The 14,753-nt window shown below is 28.8% G+C and overlaps 1 protein-coding gene across 1 annotated transcript; it reads left to right on the top strand.

Annotated features, from left to right (window-relative positions):
- Positions 1-11,339: 11,339 nt before the first annotated feature.
- Positions 11,340-14,309, top strand: LOC114417231 (probable polyol transporter 4). Its single transcript, XM_028382360.1, has 2 exons — positions 11,340-11,940; positions 12,454-14,309. The coding sequence occupies exons 1-2, from the start codon at positions 11,724-11,726 to the stop codon at positions 13,830-13,832; spliced, it is 1,596 nt and encodes a 531-aa protein (XP_028238161.1). The 5' UTR covers positions 11,340-11,723; the 3' UTR covers positions 13,833-14,309.
- Positions 14,310-14,753: the final 444 nt, after the last annotated feature.

Below are 14,753 nucleotides of genomic sequence, written 5' to 3'. Positions count from 1 at the left end.
TTTTATTTTTTATTTTATTTATAAATGGAGGTAATAAAATTGTGGAGCATATGACTTCGTACTAATTATTTAAATTTGTCACTATTAACTTAATATCAGTATCTATATATTAGGCCATTTTATTAATTTTTTATTATTTTTCTCTAAAGGCTAAATATTTTATTAGAAATTAGGGGATTCGCTAGATGGAGTGGATCCTACCTACCTTATGCTGACAAGAATCTAACTAGAAAGAAATTTGGGGTTTCAATGCTTTGGTCAACGCATTGCCGCATATTGTTGCTATTTCTCTAATTCTCTTTGTGGTGGTAGAGGTAGGTATTTTAGAAGGAGCTGCGATTGTGGTTTGGAGTGGGATGAATATTGTAAACAAAAACTACTTATGTGACACAAAGAATTAATCTATATTTAGAGAAAGAAAGATAAAAAAGAGTATAAATTTAATAAATGATATAATGAGATAAAAAAAATTAAGAGTGTTAATTACATGTATATTATACATGAATAAAAAAAAGTTAAACATTATATAAGTGAAAAAAAAATTCATAAATTTGAATCTTAAAATTTTGAATTAAAAAATTTATCAAATTTACTTATATAATTACTTATAATTCATTGATTTAAATAAAAAATAAGTTAATCATAAAAACCAAAAATTAAAATAATAATATATTATAAGTCTAATTTTTATTTTGGATAACATAAAAAAGTATAAATTAATGAGATAAATGTATTTATTGAATTTTTAATTAAATAAATTATAGGTTAGACAAAATCACTAGCTATATACATTATAATTGCTTTTAATCCTAGCAAGAATAAAAACGATAGTAACGAAACTTTTGCATATGTTTGTTAATGTATCTTTTTATATTATTAGTATTTTTTAAGACATTAATATTTACTTGGGGAGAAGCCATCAATACGGATCTAATTAATGCTTAAGTTTGTATGAATAAGAGTAATGAGGTTGTTAGAATTATTTAGTATGTGGTGATAGATCCCCTTTTATAGGCCTTTTATTTCCTTGTGTTAATATGACAAGGTTGGATGAAAAAAAAAATGAAGACCTTTATCCGCCAGGCAACTAAATTATGTAATAATATTTTAAAGAAATAAAATTTATAACTGTTGATTGTCTTTACCTAAAAAAAGAAAAACTAAAATTTAGTTACTTTTAGTAAACTATGTTTGTTTCAATCTCTATCTAGTTCTGACACACATATATAATTTGTAATGCTGATTGATTTTATTTGTATTAGCTGCTTAATTGTTCCCTTTAAAAGAATGAAAACACTTTAGTATATCTACTTCTATATTATTAATATTTAAGCATTCATTTTGGAGAGTCAAACTCTCTCTCCTTCCTCTCTGTCAATTCATATATATATATATATATATATATATATATATATATATATATATATATATATTCTTTTTCATTATTACATAGTGGTCGTTACAAACAATTTTAGAGAGTAAAATTGATTGTTTAAGATTTTATAATTTTTAAATTATTATTATTATTATTGGTATTGTCTTCAAATTTAAACTAAAACTGATCTTATTTTATGTTCTAAAAAAATTATTTTCTTAAAAATATTATTGTTATAATAAGTATACTATTATCTTAAAATTAAATCAATTTTATTAACTTGATTCATTGAAATAACATAATAAAATAATTTTGATTTATAAAATGAAATGGTCATATATATATAATATTTATTCCATACATTTGGAGGAGTTCAAATACTATTGAATAACGAAACACTATATACTAAAATTATCTTTTTAAAGATCTTAACCTAGCTATTTTGAACCAAACCCGACATTGATTTCATTTTTGTATTTATTAATCGTTAACAATAAAAAAGAAACATATAAGATATTAATGACAAAACTCAAAATTATATTTTTAGTTTCCTTTTAAAAGACCAAACCTACTTTGAACCAAACCCTACCTTAATGTCATTATGTGGCTGTCTTCAAATCTTCCTATATAGAAAATACAAATGTTTTGGACTTTTCCATCTTGCTATTTCTTCCTATTATATTAGATTCGGGGTGGATATCTTATGACGTGTTATTTCCATCTTTCTGTGAGTTATATCTTTCAATAGTTTTTAATTTGTTTGGATGAATCCTAAATAGAAGAGTACGCACCCAAGGTCAACTTAGAAATCTAAAATAAAAAACAATTTTGAGGATAAAAATTGACCGTTTATTATAGATACTGTTCGGCTAAAGTAGATAAAATGATGTAATTCTAGATGTACTTAATTAGTTTGATAAAATAACTATAAACGTTCTTTAGTTTAATATAAGATAAAACGATTGGTACTATGATGTAATCGACACATTATTTGAAAATGCAATTAACTACTAAATAGACGCTGCTGAGTGTTATAAATTCTTTCATGATATCATGTTAAATTCTATAAACTTCAGAAATTTGGATCGAGAGGGGTCCAATGATGGAGAAGCTGCAAATGAGTCCAGAATGGATGACTCCCTTCTGGAAGCAAAAGTGAGGTGAAAAGGATTCAGAAGAAAAATATGCTAAAACACTTTTTTTTAACGTACTTCTTATTATTACTTAGAATTAGTTAGCAATCATAAAATTAGTAGGTCTGACTCCTTATTTAATATTTTTTATTCATAATTTTATATTTCTTTCCATATAAGAAAAAAAAATATTTATACCAAGTAGTTAATATCATTTATTTTGTTAATTTTAATTAAAAACTTATTTTTTTTTCTTAAATTAAATTTTATTAAAGTTAATATATATGATTTTTTTATATATTTGAGATTGGAGAGGGTGGTTTTTAATAAATTTTAGCTAATAAGAAATTGTGTTTTAAAAGGAATGGGCCAATCAAATATTTTGTTAACACTCTTTTTATGACTAAAATGTCACAAGCCACACAAAAAAATGACTAGCATGTCACATGTGCATTAGTAACAGGTTAAGCTAGTAAGTCACGTTAATAGTGTATTAACACTTTATATTTGATAACAGAATGTGATAGGATGGGCCTACTGAGGTCCTATTAGGTAGTTTAAAATATTAGAGGCTTAGATATTATCTTTAGATATTATTTAATTTAATTTAATATTTTTTAAAATACTAGATAATGATAAATGTATGGTTGTCATCTATTAGGATTATTATATAATGTAGGATTTGTATTCTATAAGAATCATCAATAAAAAAAATATATTAATTTTATGTTTATCGCTTTTAGTTATAGAATTTAGGAGTAGTTTACTATAGTGTTGTCTTTGAGCCTATCAGAATGCCTAATTGTCTGGAGTTGTTTTATAAGCATGTGTGCAGTGTGCTTCAAAGAGTGATATAATGGAATTGTAATAGGAAGTTTCAGGGGAGGAAAAATAAAACAACTCTTTCTCCTCAAGTCTGTTGTAATTTTGGATGCAGTCTTATTAGATGTCATGAGGTTGTTGTGCTGTGTGATCTTTATTGTCAAGATGCCATCTGGGTAAATGGATAGTAGTGTAGCATGATATAAATGGGAATTTGTTCTCATGATTATGTTGCATATTTTGTAAGCAGATTTCTGATTTCCATAGTAATAGGCTAATAGCATTATTACATAAATTTCACTTGCCTAAAGAAGGAATAGCCTCAACTTTCACTCTAGTCTCTAGACTAGGGAAACACATTATAGTATTAGTAACTTCTTATAGCAGGCACTTTATTATCATCTACTTCCACCCAGAAAGGACCATGTAAATAAAAATTATGGACCCTAGTATGCTAAGATATTTATGACGTGGCAGAGAAGTTGGAAAGAAATCATGGATGGAGCTAGTTGCGGGGTGTAGGGAAGGGATCCAAAAGCCCTATGATCTAGGTGCAAATTGAATGATGCAAACTAAGATGTGTAATTGAGTTTTGAATAATGATCAATACATACTAACTTTTGTTAAATGCTAATGAAGATGAGATGATGAATGCATCACATTAACTTCTGTTTGAATGGAGGAGAATGTTAGGGGATGTACTCTCTTACCCTCTAACATGCCTTTAGATGGTGGCAAACTGTATAAACTTTCACAAATGCCTTTACACTGATTTTGGGCCCGGCTTTAGTCACATGTTATTTTGGGCCTGACCTTGTAAGTTAATGATTTCTTTTTAGTTTTTTTTCCTATCATTTATGGAACTTCTAATTTATCAAAAAATAAAGTTAAGGATGTTTTCAGGGCTTTAGTTTTGCTTGATTGAAGGGGTTGATTGATAGGAATACACCTCCTATTTGGAGAGTTCATGAGAGGAGGCATACGGCAGTTGTAGGATCACAAATTCATAACCCTTAAGGGCCACTTGATTCACATAGTCACTTTCATTCTGAAGAGTGATAGAAATTAGTTGCTAAAAGACAAATAGTGTGTTTGGTGGTAAAAAATTATAGTGTGTGCAAAATCATGGTGAGTTTACCACAAAAACAATTATTTTTTTCTTCTAAAAATAATATGATAAATTTAGCTTACTATCGATCCAAACACACTAAATATAGGATGATTGGAACTATTGAACCAGCAACATATTGTAATCATTTGTACTCTGTTTCTTGTAATAAAATCACTGATAAGATGGACTTAAGAGATCCAAATAGATGATTATTATAGAGTAAGTAACTTAAAATTATCCTTTGATGTTATTTGATTTTATTTTAAATTCCTAAAATATTAGGTGGTGATACATGTATGATTGTCATCCATTAGGGTTATTATATAATGTAAGGTCTGGTATCAATCATAAAATCTGAAATTTATCTTGTTTATCTCTTTATAATTTTTATCTAGTATTTAATGATATTTTTCTTAGAGTAGAAGTAGTGTAGCTTCTTCCATCCTAACAACCACTCTTTCAATTTATTTATTTATTTATATGATTTAATGGATTGGAATGGGACAGGGGAAACAGGAGATAGAGAATGAATGGACACAAGAAATTATTTATATCATATTAAAACCATGGTTATCAAAACATAATTGCATTCATATTAGTCTGTTACATAACTAATTGCCAGCCAGTGTGATGTATGTTGTGTGCTAGTTTGCAGATGTAGCATATGTTGTGGGCTTAGATTTGTACACCATAATGCTGCACAAAATCAAACATAGAACTTAACCAAGTTTTACACTTGCCGCGTTCAACAACTTCAGTGTTTTATATGCTTCGTCACTTACCCATCCTTTAAACAGATTCTATTGGACTAAGTTGAATTATGTTATTTAATCCATTAGTTATTAAGCTTATTTTGTATACTTGAAATGCTAATTTAGGCTTGTTAATTGAAAATTTTGGCTATTTTGGCCTGTGGATTTGACATATAAAGGATCCTCTGCATTACACTACTTAGCTCTGCCATTATTCATTTTCAAGCAATCATGTGTTTCCTTTGCTATGTTGCGGAGTGTGTGTGGTTTATTGGTTAATCACAACTTTCCCTATTAGCTGTCAATCAGGCCGCCAAGGTCTTTCATAGTCTCATGTTCAACTATTAAACATTGAGTTCTTCGTATCTAACTCTTAAGATTTTGAGTTAAGGTGTAATATGATGTTTACTTGTGTGATTTGTTCGAGGTTCATTAGTTAAAATTACACTGGTGTTTAGCCCTCGATACCACATCAGTTGTGTTGTATCATACTATTGCCACGTATGCCTGGACACAACATTTACTAAAAGTTTCTTGTTTTTATCCCATCTTACCTTGCTCGAACTGAACATTACCTATTGATTCCTATTTTTTGGGTCAAAAAGGTTGTCCATGGTTTTCTACATGCTCATTATGTGACAACTGAACATCATAGCACTATATCTTTATGGGCAAAGCTTCATATTTTGCTTTGAATGCTTTCCTTGGTTTAGCTTGAAGGAGTGTGTTGCTTATATTTGTATAGAATTAAATTTACTATTACCATGTATTGTCATGGAGAAGGGTTAATTTAGAAGATATGTTTATTGTAGTCTCTCAAATAAAATAAAAAATGTATTTGTTATCCTTAAAATTTGAAAAATATTCTTTTAGCTTTTTCTTTCAAACAAAATCTTATATTTTTTTAGTTTCTTAAACTCTAGTAGAGGGATTTAAAAAGTATTTTTCGTATTTGAGTGACTAAAAAGTATAAGTTTTTATTTAAAGAATTTAAAAAATAGAATATCTAATTTAAAAAACTAAAAATATAATTAAACCTAAAGAAATATATTAAATATTAACACATTATCAAAGTGAAACTTTAATTAAAGAATAATACCAAACAACATGTATAGTATTGCATTAAGTTTTGTTCTAAAATCAATTGAAAAGTGTCAAATTTTTAATGATTTGAAGGTCATTCCGGCTCTCCATTTATGAGGACATCATTTTTTTTTTTCATTTTAAGAATCTCTCATAATATTAATCAATTTACCTTTTACTTCCCAAATGAATAAACACTCACCATCATTTAGGAGTACACAGGTTTTTTCATTTTGAAAATCTCTCGTAACATTAATCAATTTACTCTTACTTCCCAAATGAATAAACACTCACGATAAAAATGTCATACCATAACCCGTTGCTTGGAAACGAGAAAAGAATAATCCGACCAAGTTATCAAAGCGAATTGGTCGTAACTTTAGGTACTAAGTTGAAATCATGACGTGGTCTTCCACGAAATGAAAACTAAAATCCCGAGTAAGACCCACAGGAAAAAATTATAATAAAATGTCTATGCTTGAATTTTTATTTAATTAGGGCTTCCCCATTAAACAAATATTCTGAGAAAGTAAAAGTTCGAGTTTTATAGCCTTCGATTTCCTAGGTTTGTTTTGAAATATGAGAACTTTAGTCGGGTCTATTTTTTTTTTAAAAATAAAATAAATTAAATATTTTCTAACAGTATTTGTACAAATTAGCTTCTCTAAAATATTGATGGTATAGGAAAAAAATCCAAGTTACACATCGATTAAAAGTAAAATCAAGTTAGAATATTTAAATGAGAAACAATTCTCACTTTTAAGTTAATTTTTGGGGTTGAGTTACATCAAAATTCCTAACATATTCTAAGATAACATCAGAGAGTATCAAAGATTAATTCAAAGAGTCACTCATTATATTATTCATGTATCAAGGCTAAGAGGTGCTCGGATGAGGGAGTGTATTAGGAAAAATCCTAGTCCCATATTGGCTAAAGATAAAGTTAAATTAGAGTATATAATGAGAGACAATCATCACCTTTTGAGTTAGTTTTTGAAATTGAGTTAGATCAAAATTAGTCCTAAACTTACTTTATAAGATCCTAAGAGATGAAAATATTATAATAAAAATTGTAAAGTGATGATTATTGATTAAGAATTGACGGTTATGATTATGATAAAATATAATTTTTAAGTATATTTAAGTTCTTTATTTCTAAATTTTTTCTATTTTTTTTGTTTATACTCATTTATAATTTTTTCAAACAAGCTTTTTATAAAATATTTCTTTTTCTATATATTTCTCTATGATATTCAATTTTCTTTTAGGCTCTTTATGATATTTTTCTTTTGATAATTTTAAATATTATGAATATTATAAGATATTGATTTATATTGTTTAAGTATGTACATATTCAATATCATTGGGATGTGACAACAATTTCAGATGACACATCTCGACTTTGACTTATACAACAACACATTTGTATTATTAGAGAGTTGATAAGATTACAGAGTATGAATATGAACACGTAACTTACAAAACCTAATGAAAAAAAAACATATTTACGGGATTGTTTAGAGGTATATCATGTATAATATAATAAAGGATGGCTGCTTGATCCTCTTTAGGTTCAAGATTAGGTAAAGTTGGAAAAGACTCAGAGGGAGGTTTGAGTTTAGGATATTTATCTCTCTGTGATATTTTTGATGTAAAAAATATATAAGTTTTTTACCTTGGATTATGAATGGTACTCCATGCACAATTGCAAAGTGATCCAGTTCCAATATGTGGCTGCATAAGAGGAGGGAGAAGCCGGCAATGCTTGAGCATGAATGCATGATTCCATCATTCATAATTTAAATTTTAAAGTAAGCTATTGTTTAAGGTTGGTGACGTGTAGTATTGTTTAAGCTATTGTTCTTCACCATAATTGGCTTTCACGTCCCTTGAGAAGTCAATCAATGTGCGAGTATGACTTATCTATAGTTATTTATTAAAATCAAGATATTAGTTTTAATTTATAAGAATATTATATTCGCTTTGCTTACAAAGTTATAACATCTATGATAAATATTTTCATTAAATTGATAATTTTATTTATTTCTTTAGTTAATGTTTATTACTAACATTAAATATAGTAAAATGTTTATAAACCACTACTAAATTATTTTTTATTAAGTAGAATAATTTTTTTATATTTATAAATTTTAAAAGTTTTGAATATCTATACTTTCTAAAAAAATATTTTTTTATACCATGACATTAGTTTAGAGTATTTATTAGTTCTTTGCTAAATTTGATTTGTTACATTTAGTATAGTATTTTCTTTTAATTATATTTTTTCATTAGCAAATTTTGAAAGATTAAATTCAGTATCATTCGGAGGAACAATGATTGGCCATTAAAATAGTTTTTTTTTATTAAATTAATTTGATATAATTTTTGTAATTGAATATTTTACATTTTATCAATGTATGCCTTTAACACTTATTAATATTGTTTTCATTCTTCCCCTTTCTCCACGTGACGGGGCATGGTTTTACTGCAGACAACTCATGTAATAATTACATATATTTTTTTATGAGTATCTAATTTTATATATATGATCATACTTCATGTCTTTAATTATATCGAAAGTCACGTCATGTGAGTACCAACTTCAATATTTGTTCGTATCTTGGGATTAACTACTTATTAGTCAAATTGGACATAAAACAAATTAAATTTCAATACATAAAATAGTTTTAGATTCAAATGTAAGAGAAGCTATTTTTATTAAGAGGTTTAATTTTATTGCACACAAAAATTGTAACATGTTTTAAAGGAGTATTAATTAATAATATGTAAAATATAAATTTTTTACATTAACCAGATACTGTTTTTGTCTTATGAGAATCGGAAATATCAAACTTAAGCTTAAGCTGAGTTACCACATCAGTTACACATTTAAACTCAAATAATAAAACACAATTTTTTTTATACTTAATTACATGATATTATTCAAATTTTTATTTAATTATATAGAGGCAAAATTAATTGTATCATATATTATATAAGTTTGACTAAATAATATATTTTAATATTATCATTCATGTCCGATGCATGGATTTTGATCGTTATGATCATCAACCTTTGGTTTTAACTTCCGTTTATTACGTCATTATTAAAAATTAAATATATTAGCTGGCAGTTTGCAGTAATATTAAGACCTAGCAACAGTGGCGGAACTATGTTGTTTCCAAGCAGTGTAATTATATCTCCTCATTTTTTAAAATTTATTAAATTCATAAATAAAATCTTATATTTTTATATTTTATTTTATTTATATTTATATAATTAAATCTATTAATTTTATTTTTTATAATTTATTCCACTGACTTAAGGTATTAGATCTATACTGTAGAACAAGAGGATAATAATATTGTCGGTGCCCATTGTTGTTTTGAAAGAATGAATCACAAATTCCAGAAAAAAGCAAGATTCCGTTAGATTACAGTTCGCCGACAACTGGGTATATATGTTTATTTCTTTTTCAAAGATTAATAACGTTTTTAATTTTAACGTTTCAATTTATGTACGGTTTTAATTTCTGAAATATTTCTTTTACAGGAATTCCTGAAACCTTAATTATATATCTTTAGTTTTTATAATATTTTGATTATTGAAATTGAGTCTCACATTCTTTATATAATTTAATAATTAAAATGTAAGTGAAATAAAATATCGCATTAACTTATATAGATTGACAAAGAAAAAATATATAAACTAAAAACATGACTTTTTTTATTGCTTATACTACTTTATTTAATAACAATCTAAAATAGTTTTTTAGTTTTATATAATTATCTGCTCGTAACATATTTTGATATATTATTAAATGAATTTAACAATACAATTATCATTGGAAGAAATAATTTTTTTTAATAATATTAACATATTGCCAAATGATATTTTAAAAAAGCTGTAATATATGTAAATATCTAAATGCATATAATTTTTTTATTTGAGGAATGAAATGCCAACAATTAAGCAACATATAAAAAATATGTTGCCGAGAAGAGTCAACACTCAACAATACATTGTTTATTTATTTATTTATTTTTTTTACAATAGACATTGTTTATGCTAATTGCCTAATTTTATATTTTCAGATCTTAAATTAATAGACTTTAAAAATAAACGAATTTGCAAAAATTTACAGTGATTAAAGCAATACAAGAAGTTGGCCAAATAATTGAGAATGTGGTCTCGATCATTAAATTTGAACCTTAATTGCCCACTTAAATAATTTCTTTAGGAGTGAAAATTGACCAGAAAAATTGTATAAGTCCTGAGCTCTCACAATTTAGAAATTATCATCACGATTATATATTCAAAGCAAAAAGTCAACTATCATTCATCTAGACTGAGAAGCCGAGAAACTTATCTTGGAAAAAAAAAAGATATTTGTTTTTCTTTTGAATTTGTTAGAATTGTTCAAAGCAGTTTACATAAAACCACGCGTATGCTTGATTAAGGAAAGTCCCTTCACAACTAAATCAACAAATCATAATACTAATACAGAATAAATTACTCAATCTTTCACATCATATTTTCTCCTTTGAAAGCTGTGTCTTATTTCTAATGAATAGATTCCACGTCAGCTTTTAAATTCAGGCGATTATCACGAAATAATTCAAGTTAACATTGTCTTGTCCCCATATATAATTTTCTCTTTTTATAATTAGAATGCTTTGCATAGATAATAAAAACAAATTTATATATTTTTCTCAAATAATAATAAAAAATATTCCATATTCCATATTCCATATTAATCATATTGTAAAAACATATAATTTATTCTAAGATAATTATCATTTTAATTTTTAACGTAGCATTAATTATTTTTTATTTATATTTCTTATAATACTAATCATAAGAGTTAAAAAATAATATAATAATAAAATTTATTTTATAAAAAAATTTATTTTTATATCTATTTATTAATTTTTCTTATTTAATGTAAAATATTATATTTTAGAATGAGGGAGTAATATATTTTAGAAAGTTACAAGCATATTTGTTGCGATGAAAGCGCCATTTAAGCTTAATAAAGTGGGGTGGGGGGTGTCAAATCCTCAAACCATGTGAATTGTGATGCATGACAATGAAATAAATATTGAAGAAAGATTGAAACTTGAGTTGCTTGAGCTTTTAATTTACTTGCGTGACATAAAGGGTTGGCCCCTCTTGTTGCCTAGTTCTGCCCTTTAATTTCGGGAGGTTATTCTTTCATTCTTTTTAGTTTTAGTTTCAGTTTTCAGACTTTCAGATCCAAAGGCCAAATCTTAGGGTCATGACTTTGGTGTTGATGAGTCTTGGATATGTCATATGATTGTCCAACCAAACCAAACAAAAACGAAAAAACAGCACCCTTGTAACTCAAAGGTAGCAACTTGAGACAGTTTTCTCAAGTTCGAACATCTAAGAGAACACAAGGTCCAATTGGAATCCGAATTAAGTTGATGGGGTTCCAAGAAAACGGGAATGGGGAAATGGGGTTGTCTGGAATCCCCTTGGGAGCAAAGAACAAGTACAAGAGGATGACCTCTGAGCTTCCTGACGACAACGATGATGTTTTTTTGCACCAACAGCAAGTGGAAGAGAGGAGGAGCAGTACCAGGAAATATGTTATTGCCTGTGCCATCTTTGCTTCTCTCAACAATGTCCTTCTTGGCTATGGTAAGTTTGAAAAGTCTCTTGATTTTTTATTCAGTTTTGTGGAAACCGTCTTCAGCTACCTCTCTTTGATTTCGTTGCTGCATTTTTCCATTGACTATTCTTTTTAGAATTAGATTGTGTCGGTGTGATAGTTTTTATCAACAATTCATTCATTTCCCACCTTGTCCTTTGTTCTGTGGTTCATCTAGATCAACGTTGTTTCATATGTGATTTATCTTTGCATTTCTAGTATCTATGAAATAGATCTACCAAACTTCGGGTTCAGGACTGGCAGTCTACCGTCAACCGATTAGAAATCATCGTTAGTATACTTTTAAGGTAGTTATTATATAAATCAACAAACTTACCTTACATGATAATTGGTGATTGAATGACATTGTGGGTACATAGATTATGTACTCTTTATCTATTATGGGGATTCTAGTGTGGAGATTGTTTTGATCTTAAATTTAAATTCCGGGGCTGTTTTGGAATGAGTCAAAGTTGACATGATTTGTTCTGTGGATTTTGCAGATGTAGGTGTCATGAGTGGAGCTGTTATATTTATCAAAGAAGATCTGAAGATATCTGAGGTTCAGGTCGAGTTTTTGATTGGTATTCTTAGCATTATTTCTCTATTCGGTAGCCTTGGTGGTGGAAGAACATCAGATATTATTGGTAGAAAATGGACAATGGCCTTGGCTGCAGTTGTCTTCCAAATGGGTGGACTCACAATGACTCTTGCCCCTTCGTATGCAGTACTAATGGTTGGAAGATTTCTAGCTGGAATTGGAATAGGATTTGGAGTTATGATTTCCCCTATATATATTGCTGAGATATCACCAAATCTAAATAGAGGCTCTCTCACCGCCTTCCCAGAGATTTTCATAAATGTAGGAATTATGCTTGGTTATGTGTCAAATTACGCGTTTTCTGGCCTTTCAGCACACATAAGTTGGAGAGTAATGCTAGCAGTGGGCATTTTGCCCTCAGTGTTCATTGGCTTTGCCCTTTTCGTTATCCCCGAATCACCAAGGTGGTTGGTAATGCAGAACCGCATAGACGAAGCAAGATCTGTGCTGTTGAAGACAAATGAAGATGAGAAAGAAGTGGAGGAGAGGCTTGCAGAAATACAGCAAGCTGCTGGATTTGCCAATTCTGATAAGTATGATGATAAACCAGTGTGGCGTGAGCTGCTGTTTCCTCCTCCTCCTCTTCGGCGAATGCTGATCACTGGACTTGGAATTCAGTGTTTCCAACAGATCTCAGGAATCGATGCAACTGTGTATTACAGTCCTGAAATTTTCCAAGCAGCTGGTATTGAGGACAATTCAAAACTTCTAGCTGCTACTGTTGCTGTAGGCATATCAAAGACTATTTTTATTTTGGTAGCAATCATTCTCATTGATAAACTAGGTAGGAAGCCACTTCTCATGATAAGCACAATTGGGATGACAGTTTGTTTGTTCTGTATGGGGGCTACTCTTGCTTTGCTTGGAAAAGGGTCATTTGCGATTGCATTGTCTATTCTGTTTGTTTGCGGGAATGTAGCATTCTTCTCAGTTGGATTAGGCCCTGTGTGCTGGGTTTTGACTTCTGAAATCTTCCCTTTGCGTGTGCGTGCTCAAGCATCTGCACTTGGAGCTGTGGCTAATAGGGTCTGCAGCGGCCTTGTGGCCATGTCTTTTCTTTCTGTGTCTGAGGCAATTAGTGTTGCTGGAACATTCTTTGCGTTTTCTGCAATTTCGGCTCTTGCCATTGCCTTTGTCGTCACACTAGTTCCTGAAACCAAAGGGAAGTCACTGGAGCAGATAGAGATGATGTTTCAGAATGAGTATGAGATTCAAGGGAAAGAAACGGAGCTAGGAGATGTTGAACAACTTGTGCAGAACCAAACTGATTTAACAAATTAATTGATTAATTAGCCCCTGCCTTTATGCGACTCTTATGGATTTGTTATTCCATGGTTACACATCTTTCACTTGTTATGTCTAAGGCTCTATGCATGCTACTTGTGATTCAGTGGAGGATATTCCTGGCAAGAATATATGATCTTCTGCACCAGAAAATTTGAGATATGTGAGTTGGGGACACAAGGAAACATGAAGATAAAATGCACTCTAAACTTTTCCTAGTTGAACAATTATTCTTATTTTTTTTTTTATCTACATTAAAGTCAATTATAGCATTGTATATGGAGGGAGATTTTTGGTGGAGACGATCATGTCTCCATATGGTCCTTTGGGATGTCCTGAGACTGATTATAGTGCCATTATTACAATGTGTTCATGAGGAATGTCTGTAATTAAGATGGAAATTCTTTAACAGATAATATTCTATTATTCAACTTCGGTATCTGAATTGTGATAATCTTGAGATATCAAAGCATATATATAAGTTGCAGTTTTATAATGTGATTGGCACCAAACTGTCGTTTTTCTTTTATCAAATAAGTTCAGTGAACAAGTAGTATTTACTATGGCTTCGTCTTGTAAGTACAATTTTTTTCGATCTATAGGAATTGAAGATATGTACCAAGAAGTTTATAATAAGTCACGCACCTTCTTCAACTAACTAAACTATATCTCTTCATCCTGTAAGTACAGTTTAAAAGTTACAATAAAGATTATTTAGTAAAAACTATCCAATAAGAAATGCAGAACTTGGTTTGTTACTACTGCTAATTCCTAAAGTTGTATATTTGTTAAATGAACTTCCAGAATGTACAAATGAACTTACAGATCCAAAACTTATGGAGATATTAGTTCTATTGTATATCACTATATCTACTCTAGAGACTTTTTTACAGGTACAGATGAAACTTTCTTTTTTAT

This window comes from Glycine soja, chromosome 6 (assembly GCF_004193775.1).
Source record: "Glycine soja cultivar W05 chromosome 6, ASM419377v2, whole genome shotgun sequence".
Classification (NCBI taxonomy): Eukaryota; Viridiplantae; Streptophyta; class Magnoliopsida; order Fabales; family Fabaceae; genus Glycine; species Glycine soja.
This window is presented reverse-complemented; position numbering and strand designations above follow the sequence as displayed.